The following is a 23651-nucleotide window of genomic DNA, read 5'->3' on the forward strand; positions in this document are numbered from 1 at the left end:
CAAGCCACAGCAACCCTCCTAGCTTTGCCTCCACAGCACTTGTGCTGTGGATCCCAAGTGCTCACACCTGCCTTTTTTCTTTGATGCTGAAATCAAAATTCAGATCCTCTTACTTCCATTCCAAGCCCTCTGCAGACTCTCCAGGCCCTAAGCTCTTAATTCTTCTCTTTATAATTTATTTTATTTTTAATTATGCTTTAAAAATTTTAATATTATAATATAATTACTACATCATTTACTCCTTCCCTTTCTTCCCTCAATTTGTACTCATATTTTTTTAGATAGTAAAACAACTGTGCCGTAGCCTCTGGAACGTATTTTTTAATTGTTATTGGGGGTTTTTGTTGTTGTTGTTATTGTTTCTTCTGTTTTGTTTTAAAAATTTCATGATGAATGTTTTCAAACATTCTGGCAGATTCAAAGAATGACATCATGAACACCTGCCCACCTACCATTAAATTCAACAGGCATGGTATTCTATCATACCAGCGTCTCCATCATTGTTGTGTTTTAATACTTGAAAGGATCACTCGATGGTACTTTATGACAGTTCTCTCAAATACTGTATATGTTTGTCTCTTCATCCTCGTCTGTCAAGAGGGGTAGGATGCAGAGTTTGTTTATGCCACAAATACTCAGCTCAAAGTCTTTGATTAGCAAATTACTGGTCATTGTCTTGAGTAGGAAACTGTCTAGCTCTCAACCTTCTACATCGAGGTTGAATGATTGTCTTTCAGTTTTCATTACTCACATTGATAGACTTTATGATTACTGATTTTTTTGCAATGACTTGGTGCTCAAGGAGCACACACACATACAACACACACACACACACACACACACACACACACACACACACACACACACACCTCACCCTTTTAACTAGAACTCCTATAGACCTTAGGATCTCAAGGTGAACTTCCATAGAAACCTCTTGCCTTCTCTTTCTCAGAGCTTTATTTTATCATTCAAGAGAAAAGTCTCTAGCGACAGCTCTACTGAGAGCTGTTTCCACCTAGCTTTTCTGCTCTTCTATTCTTTCGAGGTTCTCTCAGGGCTTTTCTAAGTATTATTTATCACCACATAACCAGTACACAAAGGTTAGGATGGAAGAGTAATATTTCTACATTAAGATAAGTGAAATCATGGGGTACAGTCGCTATTTAAATGTCTATAGGTTCCTTTGTTTTTTTTTTCATATAACATGGAGAAAATAGTGAGACTAAAGTAATGTTAACAAAGAAAATATGCATAGTCTGTCATACTACATGCTAAATTTTTCCATGAGCCCTCGCTGCTTTCAATAATATTCTAATTGTATGCAATGTTTCAATGTTTCTTCTACTTCACATTGATGCTAAATACAATTCTTTCTAGACTATCAGCAATGAAAAATAACAAGATTGGTGATAGATGAGTAGGAAGAGGGGCTGTACATTTGCAATTAATACTGTCAGTGGTCATTTTAACTAAATTTATCTTATCTATTGCAAATAAGCCTCCTGGAGACAAGAAAGGAGTATCAGGTACGCACTGGTTTTCAGTGGAAACTGTTCTATTTTTCCATAAAATTTACTAGGACTACTTAAAAATGCATTTTAAAATCTTTCAATTAATTTCATCTGCTCTCAATTAATTTCAACATTGCAACTGAGGGAGCAATCACAATTAATGAGACTGCTTTGCACAGAAGTGCTAGTTTTATGGATGTTACAGGTGCTCAAGAAATTGTTTATTGTGTCAAGAGCCTGTGTTGGAAGTGGAAATGGAAAAATAATGATACTCTACTCTCAGAATTCTCTGCTAGCATCCATCTCAGAGATGTGGAGGCCCCCAAACCATTTGCCTCTAGGTGCACACTTCTGCCAATCCATTGTCAATCAGTACAGACACATAAGGAGTTCCAGGAACTGCTGCCTCAGGCATGTGTATCTGCCTCCATGATAGCACTGGTCACAGATATGAAAAGGGTTTTCCTCACCCTCGGCCTCAGAGGTACACATCCTCACCCTGCCTGCACGTGGTCCTAATAGGTGAGTAGTTCCTCTGCACCTTGCCTCTTGTACATTCTTCCAGTGTCCCACAGCACCAGGCCTAAAGAGGTAAGAAAACTACAGTCTCTTGCCACTAGGGATTACTTTAACTGCTCAACAAGTTCACTGAAGCCAGGCAAGGGAGAGACTAATAAAGCCATAGGAGCGGGAGGCTCTTCCCTTTCCTGAGTGTGCTCTTCTTCCCTGAGCACCACAGAGACAGAGGACATGATCCATTTGTGTCTGTCACATATGCATAACATTCTTCAAACACCCTGGCTTGGGAATTTAGAGGTCATGGGATCTCGAGCATTGGTTTACTTTCCCATATGAAACTATGTTCTAAGATTAGTGGACATGTGAAACTGCTGCCCTTGGTACAACCCACTGATACATCGTACTGATTCTGATTTATGAAGTCAGAGCCTGTGACGCTCTTCTCAAGAAAGCAACGATCACCCTCACCTACCCTACCCATGGTCAATGCCAAGTTCCTCCACAACTGAACTTTAAGCGCTACTGAGCCCCGTCAAGACTCATGAAGCAGAGGTGAGGCTAACACCACACACTCGCTCAACTCAGCTGTGACAAAAAGTCTCAACTCATTCCAGGTTGGCAAATCCCAAAGTGCAAACACTAGTGACTAGAAAAGCCAAGACAAAATATCTCCTCCAACAATTAACAGTCACTTAGTGATGGCTGCCAATAATGGTGACTTAAACAAAATCCTAGACAAAAATTTAAAAAAACAATTGTAATCAACATGTTCAAAAATTTCAAAGTGAACACAAATAAACTCATGAATGAATTAAAAGAGGATACAAATAATCTCCAGAGTCAATTCCAAAAGAACACAATCAGTTGAATAAATTAAGAAAATCAGTTCAGTATTGAAAATAGAATTCATCAAATACCTAGAAATACCGAATAAAATGCAAACTGAAATGATTTCAGAAATGAAAAATTCAGAAAGTCAATAAAAGCCTTGGTGGAAAGCTTCAAGAGTGAATGGATCTTATAGCAGGCAAAACATCAGAGTTTGAGGATAATACAGAAGATCATTCAGTTGAAGTTAATGACATCTTTTTTAAAACATATGAATGGAATGCAAAAGATAAGTAGGACACTATGAAAAGACAAAATTCATTAATTATAGACATAAAAGAAGGGGAAGAGTCCTATATCAAATTCATAGATAATATTTTCAATAAAATCATAGAGGAAAATTTCCTAAGCTCTGGAAAGGGATGCCCTTCAAGGTATAAGAGGCATAGAGAACATCAAATGGACAGAACTAGAAAAGAAACATTCCATGTCATATTGTTATAAAACCATACAGAATGAATAAAATATCCTGAAAACTTCAAGAGATAAAGCTTAAGTCATATATAAAGATAGTTCCATCAGAATAACAGTTCACTTCTCAAAGGAAACACTAAACCCTAGAAGCACTTGGAGCAACGAACACGCTTCAAGTCCTGAAAGACTTGAATATTACTATCCCAGGAAAATTATCTGTGCTAACGCCAATAAACAGAAGAGAATGATAAACATTCTTGGATGAAGAGCAATAGAAAATAATAAAACTGTGTGCATGTAAATGCATGATGTATATGTGTGTGTGTGTGTGTGTGTGTGTGTGTGTGTGTGTGTGTGTGTGTGTGTGTGTGTATGATATATGTGTGCTCATGTGTTTGTATGTGTTGAGGTAGATGATTGTCCCACAGCATGGATAGGCAGTCATAGGACAGCTTTGGGTATCAGTTGTGACCTTCTACCTTATTTGAGACAGGGTCTCTTTGCTGCAACTCCCTGATCTCTAAGGCTTTCACTCCTATATTTGGCTCTATGTTCTTTATTTAGTAAGACCATTTACAAATTCATCTACATCTCTTTGCTGTTCACTGCTTCATACACCAAGCTATTTGGACTGAACATTTCCAGGCATTCTCCTGTTTCTATATCTCATCTCACTACATAAGCCCTGAATTACAGACAGATACTGTAATATTATATTACATCCAGATTTGGGTTGTGGATATTTGTATGTAGGCAAACACATTAATTTCTGATCCATTCATCCCCTTTTTTTCTTCCTGTGAAGTCAACACAAATTCTTCTGATTTCTTATTCACTTATTCACTTCTTGATCGCATCCAGTATGTGTCCAAACTTTCTACCAAGTACATTGAAAAATCCATATTACTAGCTTGCAGTGCTCCATGAATGATTCTCTTAATTTTTCTCATCAATCTACATGAAGCTTCCACAACCATTTTCAGCTTCATGCATAAAGTATTTCAGAAGCTCAACAGTTGCAGCTTCAATGTATGTTATTTCATACATCGACAGCAGTGAAGAATTTCCATGTCTGGACAGTGTTCAGATTAATTCCATCAACCACCAGGTAAATGTGTATTCCTTGTTCAGTTTACCCATGCTGTGACCAAGAATATGAGGTATAAAAGTTGTGGTAGAGGTAAAAGTAGAGCTTGAACATAATCATCTACATAGCAAACATGCAGGAAAGCCAGATGCACTGCTCATTATTAATAGACTTTAGCTTTTCTTCCTGCAGGTAAGTTTTCATTTTGGATATAAAGCAGTAGTGAAAACCTTCTGTAGAAAAAAATGGCTGCCATCCTGGCTTTTTGATTACATTGCCAGGACATGGCATATGATCTCCCTGTGCTTTTCAAAGACTTAGATACTTTACTCTGGGCACGTGGCCTGATTATGAAATTCACCTCCATGATGCTGCACAGTACCAAGGTTGATCTTTCATTCCTATGTCCTGATAATATATCCTTTGCACTTCTATGATTTGGGGTTTTTCAGAGTGCTTTCCTGTCAAAGAACTAGGTTTCATGGCAACTGAACACTGGTCTTGGAGTACATTTATTCTCTTTAATCAATATTTCCAATTTTTCTAGAAACAGAACAGCAGTCTTGAAACACACAGCTGTATCCTCTCCAGCAACTGTCTTAGTGTCTCAGTCAGACCTACCACTAAACCTTTATAAGTCCCTGTTAGCTGCAGTACATGGCTTGATATCATTCCTCTCGGTGCCCTTTGATGATGTCATTAATCAGGGTCAATATGTCTCACACAGCACATTCCTGTAAGATGGGATGTGTTTCATGTTCATGTCTTCCATCCATAACTGGGAAAAACTAAGATGCCATTCTTATTTTAGCTAATATTTATCACTTATTGTGGCTGTAACTTTTCCAGTCTTAGGTGCAACCACAAAACTAATAAGAAGTTATTTTTCCTACTTCGCAATTTCATTAACAAAAGATTTATTCTACTTTTAGAATTGGCAACCTGAGCACACTAGTTTTTCTTTCCTTATAAATTGAATAAAATGTACCTATTTGTTTAAAATGATATCTCTACAGTTTCTTTCTGGTCTATCTAAATCGTCAGTACCCTACCCCTGTGCTTCAGGGCTATTATTAAGAAAAAATAAAGGGCTACTTGAACACAGGTACTGCCATTCCATGAGACAGCCAAGATGGCTGCAAAGGCACTAATGGTTAGCTGTAGCATGAATTTGTGGGAAAAACAGTGTCATGTTTCTCAGGTAGGGCTGGAGAGTTCCGCAAGTACGATTTCATTACGCTAGTCATAATAATGCATACCTCGAACGTTACATTTTGTTTCTGATCATTTCCACTCAGTGTGTTCAGACCACAACTGTTGTGGATTATGAACATCAAGAAAAGTAAGATGCAGATAGGGTGCCAGGTGGTGACTGTTGGATGTGTGGAAAGCACTTAGCTCAGTGTGTAACCCCTGAGAAGGGTTCAGTTGATGGATATTACTAATGACACTATCATCATTATTATCATAGGATAGTCATATGTTTATGCAAAATAACAGATCAGAGGCAATTGAAAAGGCTGGCATTCAGAATCATTTCCTTCTCTCATGCAAAAGTGTTTACTTTGTAATATTTTCAGCATAGAAATTTTTCATGTGAAATAATAGATCAGAGGCAATTGAAAATGCTGACATTTAGAGTGGTTTCCTTCTACCATGCAAAGAAAATGTTTACATTGAAATCATTTCAGAATAAAATATATATATATATATATATATATATATATATATATATATATAGAGAGAGAGAGAGAGAGAGAGAGAGAGGAGAGAGAGAGAGAGAGAGAGAACACCATCTATTGGTTTTAATTGAAGTTAAACTAGTTTTCTTTACAAATTATTCCCATCCAATGGTACTGAAATGCTTTCCTGGAGGTACATTTAAGAGCATAAATTAAACATTAATAAACATGAGATGGTATTTATATGTAAGTTGATTGCTCTTTGGGGGATAAGAGGGCATGATGCTCCTCTCTGCCACCAGAGGACCATGACCCAGTTCAGCAGCTCAGGAACATCTGCCATGTCTAAACAATCATTCATCATTCAGGGTTTTCTGTTTTCCAATTTTAAAGAAACTCTATGCTTTAGCTATTTTGATATTGTTTATCCGTATTCCTTAAAGAAAGCGGCTTTAGCATCAGCATCTGATACTGGGAGATAATTCAGAAGAAGAAAAAAAAAGCAACAACAACTTAGTCTTAGCTGGAGCTAAGTCCTTTGTACACAAGCTTTCCTAAGCTCTCAGATATCTCACTGATAGAAGGTTTAACTCTTTTTCCACAGAACTGCAGAAGGAATACAGAAAACAGTACAATTTTTACTCTGACAACAGGCAATTGGGTTTTCTTTTTCCAGGAAAATTTAACTTTTAAAAATCCACACTACAGACCTGAGGCCATACAAGACTGTGCCGTCTGGATGCAGTCGGATCATACGGTTTTTGACGGTCACTCCATGTACAAAAGACTTCTTATCATTCAGGAAGTAGGTGTCAGGCACCCAGAGCTGGTCTGCCACTCGATTGTCCAAAGTCAAGTTCAAAGGTATTACATTGTAGGACAGCCTCTTATCTCTCCAGGCTTGCTGAAAATACATGGTCAAGGTATAGTCCTGTGGATGTGAGAAGAAATACAGTTACTTTGTATCATAACAGACCTGTGGACTGTATTAATCCATTTAACTCTTTCTTTGGAAGCACCTACTATATGACATGCATCTAACATAGCAGTAGGAACTATGAATATAAGGTGAAGAAAATATGTCTACACAAAAGGTGTTATATGTTACAGGAGGATAGATATCAACAAATAATTACAGAACTGCTTTTTTTTTCCTTTACAAAGTAGAGTGCATGAGGTTGTTTTAGGTAAGATATAAAAACAATTTTAAAAGACTAGATAGGCGCTTGTTTTCTTCTGTCCTGAAACAATTAACTAGCATATCAAATCTAAGATTTCATGCATTGATTCATTCAACAAATATTAAATTCTTTCTTGGTATGTGGCTGACAGTGCTGAGGGGTAGGTCAAAGCCTGATCTCAGGGAATTTATAAACAAAGCACAGATAAATGAACAGAGTATCGCATAATGCTGTAGTCCACAAAGCAAATAAAGCAAATTTAAAGACATTTATCTGGGATGGTGTGGAGAAAAGCCTCTCTAAGGAGCTGAGATGGTGTAGAGACCAGGTAAGCCCAAACTACTAGCACTTAGAAGAACATGTTTGGCACAGGAGATTCTTCAAAGGTCCTGAGGTTGGAGTGGAATTGCCATGTTTAGTGATCAGAGTAAAGAGATTCACAGAAGAGAGCAGGGACACATAGGAAGAGTGGGAATAGAACAACTTCATAAGATTTACCATTCAGAAGAGGACAGATATTTATAATACCCAGCTATGAAATGATAACAAATGCTGGTGAAGATATGGGGAGAGAGGAACCCTATTACTTTTGGAAGAAATGTGAACTAGTGCAGACACTGTAGAAATCATTATAGACATTTTTTCAAAAATCTAAAAATAGAATTACCATATGACCCAGGTTACAACTTGTGATAATACTAAAAGGATTCTCAGTCCTACCACAGAGGTACCTGCACATTGATATTGATTTGGCATTATGGGCTGTAGCAAAGAATTCAAACCAGCACAGACGACCATAAACTAATGAATGAAAAAATGTAGCACATATAAACAGTGAGAGTTTACAGGCTTGAAGGTGTAGCACAAATCCTAATTGGTCTTATTAATAAAAACCTGGAGTCAGATATCAGGGTGAAAGCTGAAAGATCAGAGAAGCAGAGCAGCCAGCCACTAGTTCTTACCTCTATGAATCCCTCAGACAAAAAGGAAGGAACCGAACTCCTGTCTCCTCCCGCCTTATATACCTTTTTTTCTGCCCAGCCATATCATTTTCCTGTCTCAACCTCTTTAGAGCTGAGATTAAAGATGTAAGATCCCAAGTGCTGGGATCAAAGGTGTGTGCCACCAATGCCTGGCTCTGTTTCTCTTTTAGACTGGATCATTCTTGTGTAGCCAAGGATAGCCTTGAACTCACAGAGGTTCCTCTGCCTCTGCCTCCCTAGTGCTGGGATTAAAGGTGTGTGGCCTTTATGGCTAACTAGTGGCTTAGCTCCACCTCACTCTGATCTTCAGGCAAGCTTCATTTGTTAGATCACAAGCAAAATATCACCACATGAAGGAAAAAGTCGTATTAACAGGAAAAATTATAAACTGTAAATTGTTAACAGAAAGAAGCCAGACTTTGAGAGACAAATTCTTCATTTTTTTTCTGTCACACATGGATCTTAGACACAGAGAGAGAGAGAGAGAGAGAGAGAGAGAGAGAGAGAGAGAGAGAGAGAGAGAGATGAGTGCATTTGTGCATCAGAGTCATTAAACTGGAAAGGAGACCACAGGGAAGAAGGAGACCAGCCAAAGAAGGTAAGAGGATGGGAGATGGAAGTAGAGGAAGAGAAAGAGAGCTGGTTATCAGGTACACATTCATTACTTCTTTTTGCCTGAGTTGATTAAGTATAAATGGAGCTTTTAGTATATGCCCAATCTACTCAGGACTATTATGGAAATTAAATAAATAATGCAAATGCAATTTGTAAACCACAAAAGCCAATATATTATGAATAAAGCATTTACATATATATTGTGACATGCTTGATCCATTAGAAGCCTATGGGTACAAAGGAATTGCTCTCTCCCCTTCATTTGAATAACTAACCGGAGGACCAAATACTCATTTGAAAAAAGATAATTACAAATCTATTTTAAAATTAATTCACAATGACCTACTTGAGGGCTTTAAAAAAAATGAGAATCATGTCTTAATCATTCTAGCAGCCTGTGAGGCTCAATCAACACCAGGGCACAAACAGTGAATGTGCTGTAAATTGTGCCTCTGGGATCTCTGCCCAGAGCTGAATAATTCTGGGTATAAGGAATGCTATTCAATCTCACAATGCCCCAAGTTCTTCCAAACTTGGTTGGGATTTATGTATTCTAATTCAGTGCCTCACATGATATTCTATGCTACAAACACTTATAAGAAAAGTAAAAGTGTGTATACAAAAAAAAAGTTTAAATATGTCTCTGGATCTGCTCACTTTGTCCTCATCAAGAAGTTACTTCATCAAACAGCTTCTAAATTTAGCATCAGACTTCTATTTTAATAATACAGATATAACTAATATTCTAAAGGCATTTCAGACATTTGTAGATGAAATTCAGTTCAATGGATCGCTCTGAGCATCACTTTGGACTGTTCTGCAAATTTCTAGTTCAGTGAAGAGTTAGTATGAAGGTTCTTAGGAGAATTCAGCAGCTTGATAGAAACAACATTGGAAACTCAGGAAGCACAATTCCGCAAACAAGAACTGGACCCTGAATAGTTTTCCTAAGTCTGTGTTACAAATACCTGAAAACCAGGACATAAAAAATAAATAGGTAATTAATATTAAGAATGAGGAAATACACTTAGTGATTAATAATTCTTGAGATAAAATGAAAACTTTGATTACTGATCTTATTAGAAGTCAAAGCTACTTACATTGCCTTTAATAATAAACTTTCTTTATATTAAACACAATTTGAAAGAGACAGATTTTGTCAGCCAGCTGATACATATTTGGATACATGAAATCGCATTCTCTTTTGGTCCGAATGAATGGTAATGTTGTGATCCTCTGTTACATGCTAACAAGGCATTTCCTGCTAAGAAGTACTCCCATACAGAACCTGGACATTGTGTAGACTAGAGTATCAGCTTTCATTTCATTTATCTCAAAATTACACACCATGGCACTATCAAGAAAGGAAGAATTTGTACACATGAGGAAAGAATGTTCCTATAGTCGATCCTCCCCGTATCCACTTGTTTACCTCAGATAAACCCATTCAACTTTCGTATTGATGTTGTATCCTTTAGAATTTAACCATGGGGAGCTGTCTCAAAGTTGTTGTATTCAAACTAGAAACAACCTGACCACAATCCAGATCATCAGCATAAAAGACAGATTTAGAATATCAAAACTAAAATCAATTCTTTTTCATTACTGTGCAAACTGAAGTTAAGTCCACTGTAGGCTGTTTGTCCCACTAACCGCAAGCAAAACATAAATCTAGAAAGATTATGAAAGCAGCTATCTGATGATTATATAAAGCTAAACATAGTAGATGGATAACAAAAGGAATCAAATGTGAAGAAAGACTACTACAAGAGTGATATTATTGTTTTAATTTTTTGTCTTCCTTTGTTATTTTATTTAACTGACACACATGCATATGCACACATGTTCTCATGCAAAGCTGGAAGCACATAGCCCTGAATAACTGAAGATACTTGCTATATTCATGACTGTAAGGGTAAATGTTATTAAGCTGTCATTTTCATTGAAATCAATCCATAGATGTGACTCAACAGCAACATTAATCATACTTTTCCCTTATGGGGGTCATTTTTGTTAATAGTAACATGATGCTAAAATTCATATGCAAAACAAATGAGAATAGTCAAAAATAGCTAGGCGTCATGGTGCAAGCCTTTAATCCCAGAACTCTGGTCGTAGAGGCAGCAGATCTCTGTGATTTTTGAGGCCAGTTAGTACAGAGTGAGTTCCAAGATGGCCAGGGCTATTATACAGAGAAACATTGTCTCAAAAAACAAAAACAAACAAACAAACAAATAAACAAACAACACACAGAATAGTCAAAATGATTTGGAAAAGAAAGAACAATATTGAAGGACACAGAATGGGTCTTAAGACTTAGAATGAAAGTAGATGCAGATATGTGGTGATAGTTATAGATACATAGATCAGTAAAAAAATAACCACATACACCTGTATGTTTACTTGATTTTCAACAAAGGAACTGAGGCGATCAGTTGGAGAATGCATAATCTTTTCAGCACCTGTCCAATTCAACTGGAATATCCATATTAAACTAACAGACTCATCGTTCTGGAACCATAAGCCCAAATAAGCACATTATCTTATGAGTTATCTCAGTCATGATATTTTGTCACAGCAATAAAAACTAATGCACAAAATATGACTATGTATGTCTTTACATACACTTGTAAATATAAATATGAAATTGTCAAAATAAAATTCAATCATTTGGATGCTGTCCTAGTAGAGTAATTATAAAAATTAAAGAAAAGCTATGTGGCATTCATGCAAAAGAATATAAACAAATAATAAAAAGAACAAACTTATTAGTATAATATCATCACTGGTTAATGAATCCAAAAAATGAAGTGAAAGAAGTTAAGACTCAAAAGGACTCATATTATACAATTGAGTTCATATGATATCCTGGGAAAGGTAGATCTTTGGGGAAAAAGAAAAGAAGGGTGTTACTTGGGGATTCAGGATGGGCTGAGAGGTGGTTTGACTCCAAAGGTAGCACTGGTGATTTTTGAATGACAGCAAAGCTCTGCATCTCCTTCACTGTGCTAGTTACAGGATTTTAGGAATTTTTGAAAACTGAGAATTCTGTCCTTACGTTGAGTGCCTTACTTTGTATGCAAATAAGAATGTATTTTGACACTTCTTTTAAAAGTAGTATGACTGCTGGGTGAAGGAAAAATAGCTTTTTTTTTCCTACTAATGAGCCCCTTTATAGGTTGTCTGATCTAGACTGCAGACATATACATATATATCATATACAAATACATATATTAAAAATAATAAAGAAAAAGAGGCTATCAGTTTGAGAGTAGGGGCATGGAAAGGGCTGGAGAAAGAAAAGGGAGGGGAAGTGATGTAATTCAATTTAATTGAGATAAATATTTTGTAAAGAATATTGTTTTTGTGTGTCTGTAGCCATTCACACCAAGGTAGTTTCCTGGTACTTTCATCTTCTTAAGTCACTAGGAGAATCTAATACATGGAAGTTTGGAGATACAAGGGCAGGCTCCATATATGATAGGGAAGAAATAATTTGCAACAAATAAGTTTCACCCATGCATGTAAGGGATCATCTACTCACAGCAGGAGAGGCTGACATGACCACTTCAAACGGTTATAGGTTCTGTAGTACCATTGTATCCAATGGCGGCTTTCAAGGTTATTTCTAAAACTAGAATATTTCGATTCCACTAATGCTTTGCTGACTTTACATTCAAATATCTTAAATACCACTTTGGAAATGATGGAATGATAAAAATGAATATTTACTTTTAAGATGTCTTAGTTTTTGTTTTTTTTAAATAAGAGGAGTTTTTTTTAGATTATAATGGACTAATATTTTGACCTTGCTGTCATCTGTCATTTGTTTTCTTATATCAAGATTCAAACTTTTGTTGTTTCTTTTTCTAACTGTTCTAGAAAATACATAGCCTGAAATAACTTGGGAATACATACTTTCTTTTTTTAAACTTTATTATTTTATAGGTTGTCTGGTCATATTCTTTGTGACTTTTTCTGGCTGATGTGTGTGTGTGTGTGTGTGTGTGTGTGTGTGTGTGTGTGTGTGTGTGTGTGTGTGTGTGTGTGTTTGTGCATAGTGTATGCATGGGTATACATGTTAGTATATGTGTGGGTGTCTGTGTGTTTGGTAGGGTGAACAGGTGTGTATATATGTAGATCCAAACTCAATGTTGAATGTCTTCCTAGATCTTTCCTCCTTTGTTTATTGAGTTAGGGACTCTCATCAAGCTTGAGCTCACCAATGTCAGATAGTATAGCTGGCTAGTTTTCTGAGGAATCCCCTCTCTGCTACCTGAGATCTGGGATGCCAGACAATTGTCCCACCTCTTGCCTACTCGATTTTCATATGAATCTGGAGATCCAAATTCTAGTCTTTACACTTGTACAGCTTTATTTATCCACTAAGCCATATCTCAGCCCTTTATCACGTTTTCTCTTTGAATATATTTCTCTTTCAATCAGACATTTAGGTAGACAAACTTGCATATGCATAGATTTGATTATATGCTTATAATCAGCTTTGAAATTTTTCTTTCCATTTGTTTTAATTTTATAATTTAAAATGAAAATTTCACAGTATCGCTATAGTACATTTTACATATCTTCCTCTAAGATGAATATTTCACATGACCATAAAACTATGAAATAGGGAAATTAACACTCATGTATTACTATTTATCATTAATAAAACCCTGATCCATTGTACTAACTCCCATTCATTCATTAAAGTCATTTTGTTGTTGTTGTCCCAGGATTCGTCCAAGTTGCCACCTTGACTTTTTACACACCTTTAATCTGGGCTAGTTTCATAGTCTCATTATTTTTATGGTAATGCTTTTGAAGACTTCTGGTCAGTTCTTTTGTTGAATTCAGTCTGGAGTTTGTGGCATGTGTACCTAGTGGACTGGGTTTATGCAGTTTGAGACAGTATGTCACTTAAGCTATGGGATATCTATCACAGAAGAGATAGTGTGTGTCATTCTGCACATTCTTTCTGATCTTAATTTTGCATAGTTAGTGAATCTGGTATCTGCCAGGCATCTCCCCTGTACTGTTACTATTTACATTTGTAGTTAAAAAAAAACAAGGTTAGGTATTTTGGGAACATGGAAACCATAAACTAATAACCTTAATGTTAGGCTAATATTGATAATATTGTTTTCTTTTAATCCAGTGGTTCTCAACCTGTGGGCTGTGACTTCTTTGGGGGCAGTGTGGAATAACACTTTCATAGGGGTCGCCTAAGACCATCAGAAAACACAGATACTTACATTATGATTCATAATAGCAAAGCTACAGTTAAGTAGCAAGCAAAATAATTTTATGCTTGGGGGTCACCACAATATAAGGAACCGTATTGAAGGGTCCCAGCATTAGGAAGTTGGAGAACCACTGTTTTAATACCTTTCAAAATTTCATTTATCTTCATTCACTAGAACCTTAATCAATACTCAAAGCAGTAGACACTAATGTAAGTCTGATCACTGCATGAGGTGATTCCCCATAAGGGTCTTTTTTCCTTCTCCCTACTGACATCCCAGGCTGTGCCCCTGCTCTGACCACTGCTAGACACAGATCCTCACTCTGGTGTGTGCTGAAGTTTCTTCCTGGTCAAGCCTGTTCGTTCCCCTCTTGTGTCTGCAGTCACGACTTACCACAAATCTTCTGCTTTCCCCTTACTGCCCTTTTACCTGTGGCTTTCCATTTCTTCATTTTTTTCTCTAAGGAACTCAGCATTTCTATTCTATGGATATTTCCCTTTGTTTTTTCATGACACCATTACTCATTTGGAAAAACATCACCAATATATTTGCATTTTCCAATTTAATTTTTCTGTATCTAGGGAGAAGCCATCAGGGTAGTGAATGCGTTTAATGTGGATTTTGATCTGTCCTTTGAGCATACAAGAGCACCTGTTAGCTTCTTTAATGGGCAGACTTTAAAATATGTTCTCATCAATGATAAAATATAGGATTAATCTACTTTATCTACTGTAACAACATTTTGTAAGCTTTTAAAATGACTTGTTACTCCACTAGAATCTTGAACTTCAGTGATTCATCTTGCTTGTATGTTCTTCTAGATAATAGCTTTATCTCCAAAATTAGATGTTGTCAGAGAAATCTCATTTTCTTCTCTAAAGCTTTTATGATTTTTGAAAAAAGAAGAACTTTTTAAAAAAAATTATCACCTGTAGAAACAAGAAGTGTGTCTAGTAATCATTGTTGATTACTTTCCTATAGTTAATGGCACACCAAAGTTTAGGTTATGAACTGAGAGTCTGAACTTCTGGCTCTTCTAAGACTCTAAGACAGTTCCAGTACTGAGAAGGCAGTAAAACTCCATTACCAAGAAATTACAGGATTAATTTAAATGTAATGAATGTTTCCTGTGTATAAAATGCCACAGATGTTCAACATGTACACTGTAGCTTTTACTCTCATGCTAGGAATAGTTTACTAATTTGAAGGCGAGCTTGGAAGACACTTTCATGTTTCCATCTTGTATTTCTACTGAATTCCAAAAACTGAAATGCAAAATAGTTTTCACTGTTTAAAAACCTCATGTTTTTGCAAATATATTACATGTGATGTGTAAATTATTCCTAAACATTACAACTATTAAACTTAATTTTTTACAGGACACACTTTTTAATATCACAGGCTGTCATCTTCTTGATAGAAATTCTAACTTATTCATGTGGGCAGAGAAAATATTTAGCAAACTTTTAGGTAAATGAGAGTACAACTGCGTGATATATGGCATGAATTTCTTGTGAACACCGAGTAACATTCACAGAAGTCTCTAAAATGAGATTCCTTCTTCACAATATTGTCTTCTTAGTGATATATTTAATACTTTGTTGTTTTGTTTTTAATTATGTATATGCATATATGTTGGTGTGAGGGTGTGTGCATGTGAGCACAGGTGACTGTGCCAGTCAGAGATGTAGAATCCCTCTTGGAGCTGGAGTTACAGGCAATTGTGAGCTGTAAAAAGCTCCAAAAAGGTGTTATTGGAGGATGTAACTCAGGTCCTTTGGAAGAGCAACATGTACTTCTAACCACTGAACAATCTATTGAACCCTAGAAATATTCGTAGAAAAAGAAGTTAAATTCTAGGTCTTCATCCCAAATGTTATAACACATCTTCAGTCTTAACCATTGATGGAAAAATAACTATTACATGTGAATTATTATAAGATCATTGTCACTGTCTCCCTGTTACATCCTTGCCCTCAATAGGATAGTAAGAAAACATACATATAACTGTGTCTTCCTTGGTAAATATAGTCCAAAAGCTTTCTGCCATTCTTAGAATGAAAATACCTACTTCCACAGCCCTATTTCTTTGGACCTATCTCTTACTGCCCTGTAGCAAAAGTTTCTCTCGTCCCACTTTGCTTCACAGTTCTGTTGCCTCTTTTAAAATAATCACTCAGAGATTATATTAATGATCAACTGTATGGCCTGTGGCAGGCTTCTTGCTAGCTAGCTCTTTCATCTTAAATTAACCCATTTCTATTTATCTATGTATTGCCACATGTTCCATGGCTTTACCTGCATCCCATTACATGTTGCTCCTTGGATGGCAGAAAGGGGGATATGATATAGACATGATAGGATAAAAGGGTAGATTATGGAATCTACTTTTAATGTGCAACAACTTGTTTGAAATGTTTTCCATTGCTCTGGATTTTGGTTTGTTGATACAAATTTAAAGTCAATTTAGTTATATTGTAAATATATATATATATATATATATATATATATATATATATATATATATTTCTACTCTTGTTTAAGGTGTTATGTTTATGCAACTCATCATATCGCAATGTATAATTAAGAAATACAGATTAATAATTAGTCTCCTATGATAGTCAAATCTATAGTAATGTAAGTTCTGTTTTTTAGATATACAAAGATATATTTCAATTAGGTAGGTAATTTTCAAACACTTCAAAGACCTAAAGAATATGGTAATTAAAATGTTTTAAGAACTTAGACTTTTTGGACAGTGAGACATGTCTGCTCCTGGCTGTACCAATTACTTCAAAGAGGATGATAGGCATTGAAGAAACTCATTATGGAGCTTGCTTTTTTTGTGGCAAAAGTTAGTCACTGGGTAAAAACAAATACCCTTGCCTGAACTGCTTGACAAGATGTTGTATAAACTGGATATTTAGGATCCATAGGAAAATGACCACTAAATTCTGCCAAAGTAAGTTGAGATGGTCCTTCAGGTTCCTGCTTTACAGAGGAGATTGCCAGACATTCTGAAGAACACAGAGAGAAGTGACTGAGAAACTCTAGACCTATAGGCTGAAGATGGATGCCCCAAAGCAGAAGAACTTTGGATGACTGTTCAGGCAGCCAGATGTCTCTGTCATTCTAGATTTTTGGAAGTTGCCTAAAATACACTTCCTGTTTACTTAGGTAATAGATCTTTCTGGGGTCTTTGATGGAGTTGAAGACTAGATAGTTATAAATATAGCTTTCCTTAGTCATGATAAAAGATGAATTGGATATAAAATTTTAGACTCACAAAGTAGGATATATAGTAGAATATTTTCTAATTTTGCCAAATATAAATAGACCAGATATTGTAACTGTAATTCTTGCTTAATAACTGCTTTGTTATATATAATTTTACTATGTTAAAATTAAAGCCTTCCTTTTTTATTAACAGAAAAAGGGAAACGCTGTGAGATGTATTTCTGTATGCTATGAATATATGCTGTTCCTATTGGTTAGTAAATAAAGCTTCATTGGCCTATGACAGGGAAGGATGGAGCCAGGTGGGAAAACCCAAGAGAGATAGTAAGAGGAGAAAGGAGAGTGGAGGGAGATGCCAAACTGCCATCCAAGGAGCAACATGTAATGGGACACAGGTAAAGCGGCGGAACATATGGCAATATATAGATAAATAGAAATGGGTTAATTTAAGATGAAAGAGCTAGCTAGCAAGAAGCCTGCCATAGGCCATATAGTTTATTATTAATATAAGCCTCTGAATGATTATTTTATAAGTGGCTATGGGACTGTAGGGCTGGGTGGGATTCCCTTTTTAAGTAACTTTCCCTTACTTCAAGTCATTAAGCACATTCATATTGGATTTTCCTGTTGTGCAAATATTTCAAGCTCTTTTGTACTTTTCAAACACTATCTTAACAGATGATGGGCAAGCTACATTTCTGTGTCTGGTCAGAACTCAACTCAAAGTTCAAACCTACTCAGCAGGAGCCCTTCTGACAAGCCCAACCCCAATGGACCCTAGTTCAGCTTTCATTTTGAGTATAGTCACTGAACTTGAGTTTTTACAAAATCATGTTCATTTATTTGGGTAGTTTTGCATTTTCATCTTCACAATTGAAAGGTATGTTTTATAAAAAATGAGCTTCTCAGGCTGGGAAGTGGTGGCACACACCTTTAATGCCAGCACTCAGGAGTCAGAGCCAAGCTGGATCTCTGTGAGTTTGAGGCCAGCCTGGTTTACAGAGAAAGATCTAGGACAGACACCAAAACTACACAGAGAAACCCTGTCTCAAAAAACCAAATAAATAAATAAATAAATAAATAAATAAATAAATAAATAAATAAATAAATAAATAATTTATTTATTTATAAATTAGCTTCCCAGGTTTTTGTGACATTGTATCTTTTGATATTTGACTTTGAAGTATCTGAGATAGTCAGCAATACAAGTTTTGGTTTTTTCTTTCTTTTTCTTTTTCTTTTTTTAAGTTTTTTGAGACAGGGTTTCTCTGTATAGCTTTGGAGCCTTTCTTGGAACTCACTCTGTATCCCAGGCTGGCCTTGAACTCACAAAGATCCACCTGCCTCTGGCTCCCGAGTGCTGAGATTAAAGGCGTGCACCACCACCGGCTGTCTTGCAATACAAGTTTTAAAAAACACACAACTCTACCTATTGAAAGATACAAAAGTAAATAAAAGAAAATATACACTTATTAGTCCATACATATAAATACATATAAACTTAAGTCCAGAACCTTCATAGATGAAAAACTAAGTTAAACAACACATAGAACAAACTATGTAGTTAAATGTATATATGTATATATATATATGTATATGTGTATGTATATGTATATATAGTGTGTAAAAAATTACATAGCAGAATTATTAACATGAATAGATATTGTTAAAGTATTATTAATATTTATTGTGTAACATTGATAAATAAGAGTGAACAACAATATGACACAATTGTTTAAATATGTACATTATATTGAGACAAAACTAATGAGTTTATAAATATTAATGGTAGTATCTTGGTTTAGTGCTAAGCAAATTGGTTTTCAATTCTTTAATTAATCTGCATTTTTTCAGAAATTATGTCATTGTTCTTTCCTTGTTATTTTTTGTTTGTTTGTTTGTTTTTTGTTTTTCATGATAGTTTCTTTCTGTAGCCTTGGCTGTCCTGGAACTAGCTCTATAGGTAAGGCTGTCCTTGAATTCACAGAGATCTGACTGCTTCTGCTTCCTGAGTCCTGGAATTAAAGGGATGCATCATCACTGCCTGGCTTAATCATTTCTTGATAAAGTGATTCAGGTAACTTATATTTATGACTTCTTCCATGGTCACAGTAAAGCAAAAGTAAATTTAAAAACAAATACTTTTGGCTATACTAAAGATGGACCTAAATTTTATGCATATGAAGCAAGCATGTTATGACTTTGCTGCAGCTCTTAAATCACACTTTAAATCACTTTATTAATTATGATCCACAAATCCTCAAAGTACTCATTCTTCTTCCTCCCATGTATTGGAGAGTTACTTTGTGTTTTTTTTTTCTCCCATTTTCGATTTTCAGACCCCTCAGATGTAATGGCATTTTTTTTCATTTTTCATAGCTGTTTGAATTCTACTACCAACAGTCTTATAGAGATAAGGGCCTACGAAGGACATAATCTATCTATTTAAAGTAATAGACCTCTGAGAAGCACATATATAATCCCTCCAAGTTGTTTCCACATCTGTACCTTTATACAATGCTCTGTCTTCCACAGCTGAGCCCACAAATTGTGATCCAATTATAGGTCACAGTAATATTTCCACATTATCAGCCTTCTAAACTAGAATGCAATGGAGGAAAGTTCATCTCCTCCTTAATGGAAGCTGTCACAGCAGATGTTCAATTGCAGCATTTTGGAAGAAGCACATGGTAACAGCCCTGAATAACAGTGAGACACACATTTGGGGCAGGGGACCTGCAACCAAGATCACTCATCAAGAACAGTCAAGTTCAGAAGAGACTAATTATTTTCTTGTTTGTAAACCAAAATGCACATGGTCACGGTAATAAGGGTTTCCATTATTTTGTTTAATTCATTTGCATTTTATTATAGTTTACCCTCTAATTGATAGTCTAGTTCAAAGGATAGACTTTTAAAAAATGACAAATATAACTGGCCAACTCTGTCCCTATTCTAATACGTGACAGGCACAACAATGGACTGTATTCCCCTTAAAAAGTAAGCACTGAAATTATACTTTCTATATATGATTTATTCCTTATCAGCATGCACTTACTCTAAGTTTTCCTTCCATTGCCTTAGAATATTCTATATCATAAATAGCCTGTACTCAAGCTTAACATGACCCAACATTGCCTATGGGTTCACACTTTTACATACATTTTTTTCACTAATCACAGCAACTGTAAAGTGAAACATTGGATTCACCACTTACTAGCTGCTGTGACATTTGGGTATGCACCCAAACTCTGAGACATTGTAATCTATTAAAGGAGGAGAAGCAATGTTTCTATTAGTCAGTTCACACATGAAAAGTGATTGGCAGAATGCCTGGCTCATATTTAGTGTTCTGTGAGTGTTGCCTATTATATTAGCCTTATTATTTCCATCTTCAAGTTTTCCATGTGATACATTTGAGAAAGAATAGAAGGATTTTCAAAATCATGCCTTGTGTATGGATTTCATTGACCATATACTCTATCTTCTTACAACTTCATCAATCTGGATTACCCATGACATTGTTAATTTGATTTTGATCAATTTTTCCCATATTGTTTTCATTATCCTCCACCACTGTCTGCAAAAATTTAAAAATAATTTAAAAATAAAAATGACAAAACAATGTATGTGTGTATATATATATATATATATATATATATATATAAAGTTTTATACATCAATTACAAACTAAAATACATCAAGCATACATAAAATAAGGTATGTCTGTTTTATTACCAGACAACTTAATGAATTTACATACAGTTAGAACTGGCATTGAAATTGAAGATGTGAACTTTCACATTAAATGCCTCACTTTTACAGTTGACGTTGAGGAGGACAAAGGATGACTGTTAAGTTTCTGGGTATTCTTCATGATTTGAAAACTGCAATTTTGCATGTATGACGGAGTATCAGAAAATACACAGAGGCCAAATTTACACAAAACTGTGACTCTATCAATTCACTGTGATTGTGGAGAATGAAGGAAACAATCTGGTTTGGGCAGAGAGTACCACTGAGAAGCATACAGCAACATCTACATTGTAGAGTTCTACCTATAATAATTAGCTTTCTCAGAAGTAATTCAATTAGAAAAATGTCCCTTAAAAATTATCACACACTTCACTCCCATTCACATCACTCAAGAAAGAACTGAGGCTTTTCAAAATAAAATATTTGAAATTTGGTTTCAAATTCAAAAGGACAAGGTATATATGGTGGCTACCAACAGGCAATTAAGTTTACTTGACCACAATGAATAATTTCAGTGAATGAATAATTCACTCATATAGCATAACTTTTAAAAATAAAAGCTCATGTTATAAGTGAGTTTTTCATGGCTCTATAATTTGTGTTCAGAATAAAAATAAGGTCATATTATACTCCAACACTTAAGAAATTTGTCAAACTCAGTAAAAAGTCTGGCCATGACAAATCAACATAACTATCCTAAGAAGAAATTAAGCAAAATATTTTAAACTCAGTCACCTGTGTAGCTATTCCTTCAAACTGAAGCATTCTCTCCTCCACATTTCTGGTAAGTCTCAGGACCCCAACAAAACGTAAAAGGCTAAAGAAGTTTGAAATGTTACAAGGGCCTTCTCCAATTCTATTAAAAGTTAAACAACTGTAGGAGAAGAGGAATAGACTGGTGCAGGTTCCTGTTCGCTCACTGGGTTGTGAACTCCAAGGATGCTGCTCTCATGAGTTTGCAACCAAGAGCTACTTTTCAGTTGCCCATACCATTATCATTAACTCCAGTAAATTCATAAGCCAGTCTTGGGGGGAATGATTTCCTGGGTCTGCTGATGCCCTATCTGTAATGAGCAGATGTCTGTTCATATTTCCCTATGAGAAGTCACATGATGCTGTCTTAGTTTGTGGAAATATATTCTGTGGAATTCATGCAACTAAAAAAAATTGCATACCGAGACATATATCAAAATGAGTTATCATCGTTAAGGGATGGGTGAATTAATACAATGATAGCCATTTATGTAGCCAACTTATAAAATATCAGAGACTAATGAAAAATGAAGACCACGGAGTGAATTTCATAAAGATAAAACAAATTTAACTTCATTCTTTTTTGTTGTTGTTGTTTTGTTTTGTTTTTTCGAGACAGGGTTTCTCTGTGTCGTTTTGCGCCTTTCCTGGAACTTGCTTTGGAGACCAGGCTGGCCTCGAACTCACAGAGATCCGCCTGCCTCTGCCTCCCATGTGCTGGGATAACTTCATTCTTTAAGACCACAAGAACAATAGCTAAAAATTCAATTTGTTTGAGGCATAAGGTTCTAGATTGGGGGTGAATATTTAATTAAAGTAAAAAACACATTTAACTTAGTCTGGTCATACTTTGTCACATTTAATTCTTTGCTGCATAATTAGGTGGGTTCCTATGGTAGGAATAATACTATCTATGTCGCCCTTGCTACTTTTCCATATGTTCTAGTAAAATGTCCATAGAGGAACAGAATGGAGCATCACCAACTGTAAGACCTTGGAGAAAATCCATATATAAGAGACTTGTCAAGTGACACCTTAGTATTTGTTGATATTTTAATACATAAAGGCAAGCACAATTTATTACATATCTATTACAAATCAGAATTATGCAAAGGCTGCACAGATCTTTATTTAAACCAGAGTTTCTGTTTTCACAAGACTTCAGTTCAAAGTGAGATATAGACTATAATTAAATGAAAATGTCAGCTATGAGATATGCAAGCACATGAAAATTTATACAACAAATGTTAAGATAAAGATCAAAGTATGGAGAAAAGAGAGATGTTAAAGAAAGTAGAAGAAGAAGCAGGGCAGGTGGCACAGGCTCAAAGTCCCAGGGCTTACGAGACCAAAGGATGAGAATTTCCATGAGTTTAAGGCCAGCCTGGGATATATAGTGAGTTCCAAGCCAGCATGAGCTGATTGATTACATAGTGAAACCCTGTCCAAACAAAACATGAAAAAATAGATAAGAAAGATTATTTGAAAAAAAAATAGAGAAACATATTTATAAGCTTATTTTAAAATACAGACATACTTTACACGTACACACATACATATATAGATATAGATGGTAGATAGATAGATAGATAGATAGATAGATAGATAGATAGATAGATGATAGAAAGGCAAACAGAAAAGCAGATGGATAGATGGTCAGTTTAAATTGAATTAACCACAGATTATTTAACAAAAACCCAATGCTGGTCAAAGGGAAATCTCTCTTCCAGTATAGGCCATTGCCACTGGCCTTTGTTGCATACCAGAACTGAAAGGTTG

The 23651-nt window shown here is 35.6% G+C and overlaps 1 protein-coding gene across 3 annotated transcripts in view; it reads right to left on the bottom strand.

The window, feature by feature from the left end:
• Nucleotides 1-23651, bottom strand: part of Gabrb2 (gamma-aminobutyric acid type A receptor subunit beta2) — a 218304-nt gene that overhangs the window by 134915 nt on the left and 59738 nt on the right. For all 3 annotated transcript variants that reach the window (XM_052758473.1, XM_052758475.1, XM_052758474.1), the window contains exon 5: nt 6812-7032. In XM_052758473.1, coding sequence (XP_052614433.1) covers nt 6812-7032 — 221 coding nt within the window. The remainder of the gene's footprint in view (nt 1-6811; nt 7033-23651) is intronic.

The sequence above is a fragment of the Peromyscus californicus genome, unplaced genomic scaffold (genome assembly GCF_007827085.1).
Source record: "Peromyscus californicus insignis strain IS unplaced genomic scaffold, ASM782708v3 Scaffold_3__1_contigs__length_106647218, whole genome shotgun sequence".
Lineage (NCBI taxonomy): Eukaryota > Metazoa > Chordata > Mammalia > Rodentia > Cricetidae > Peromyscus > Peromyscus californicus.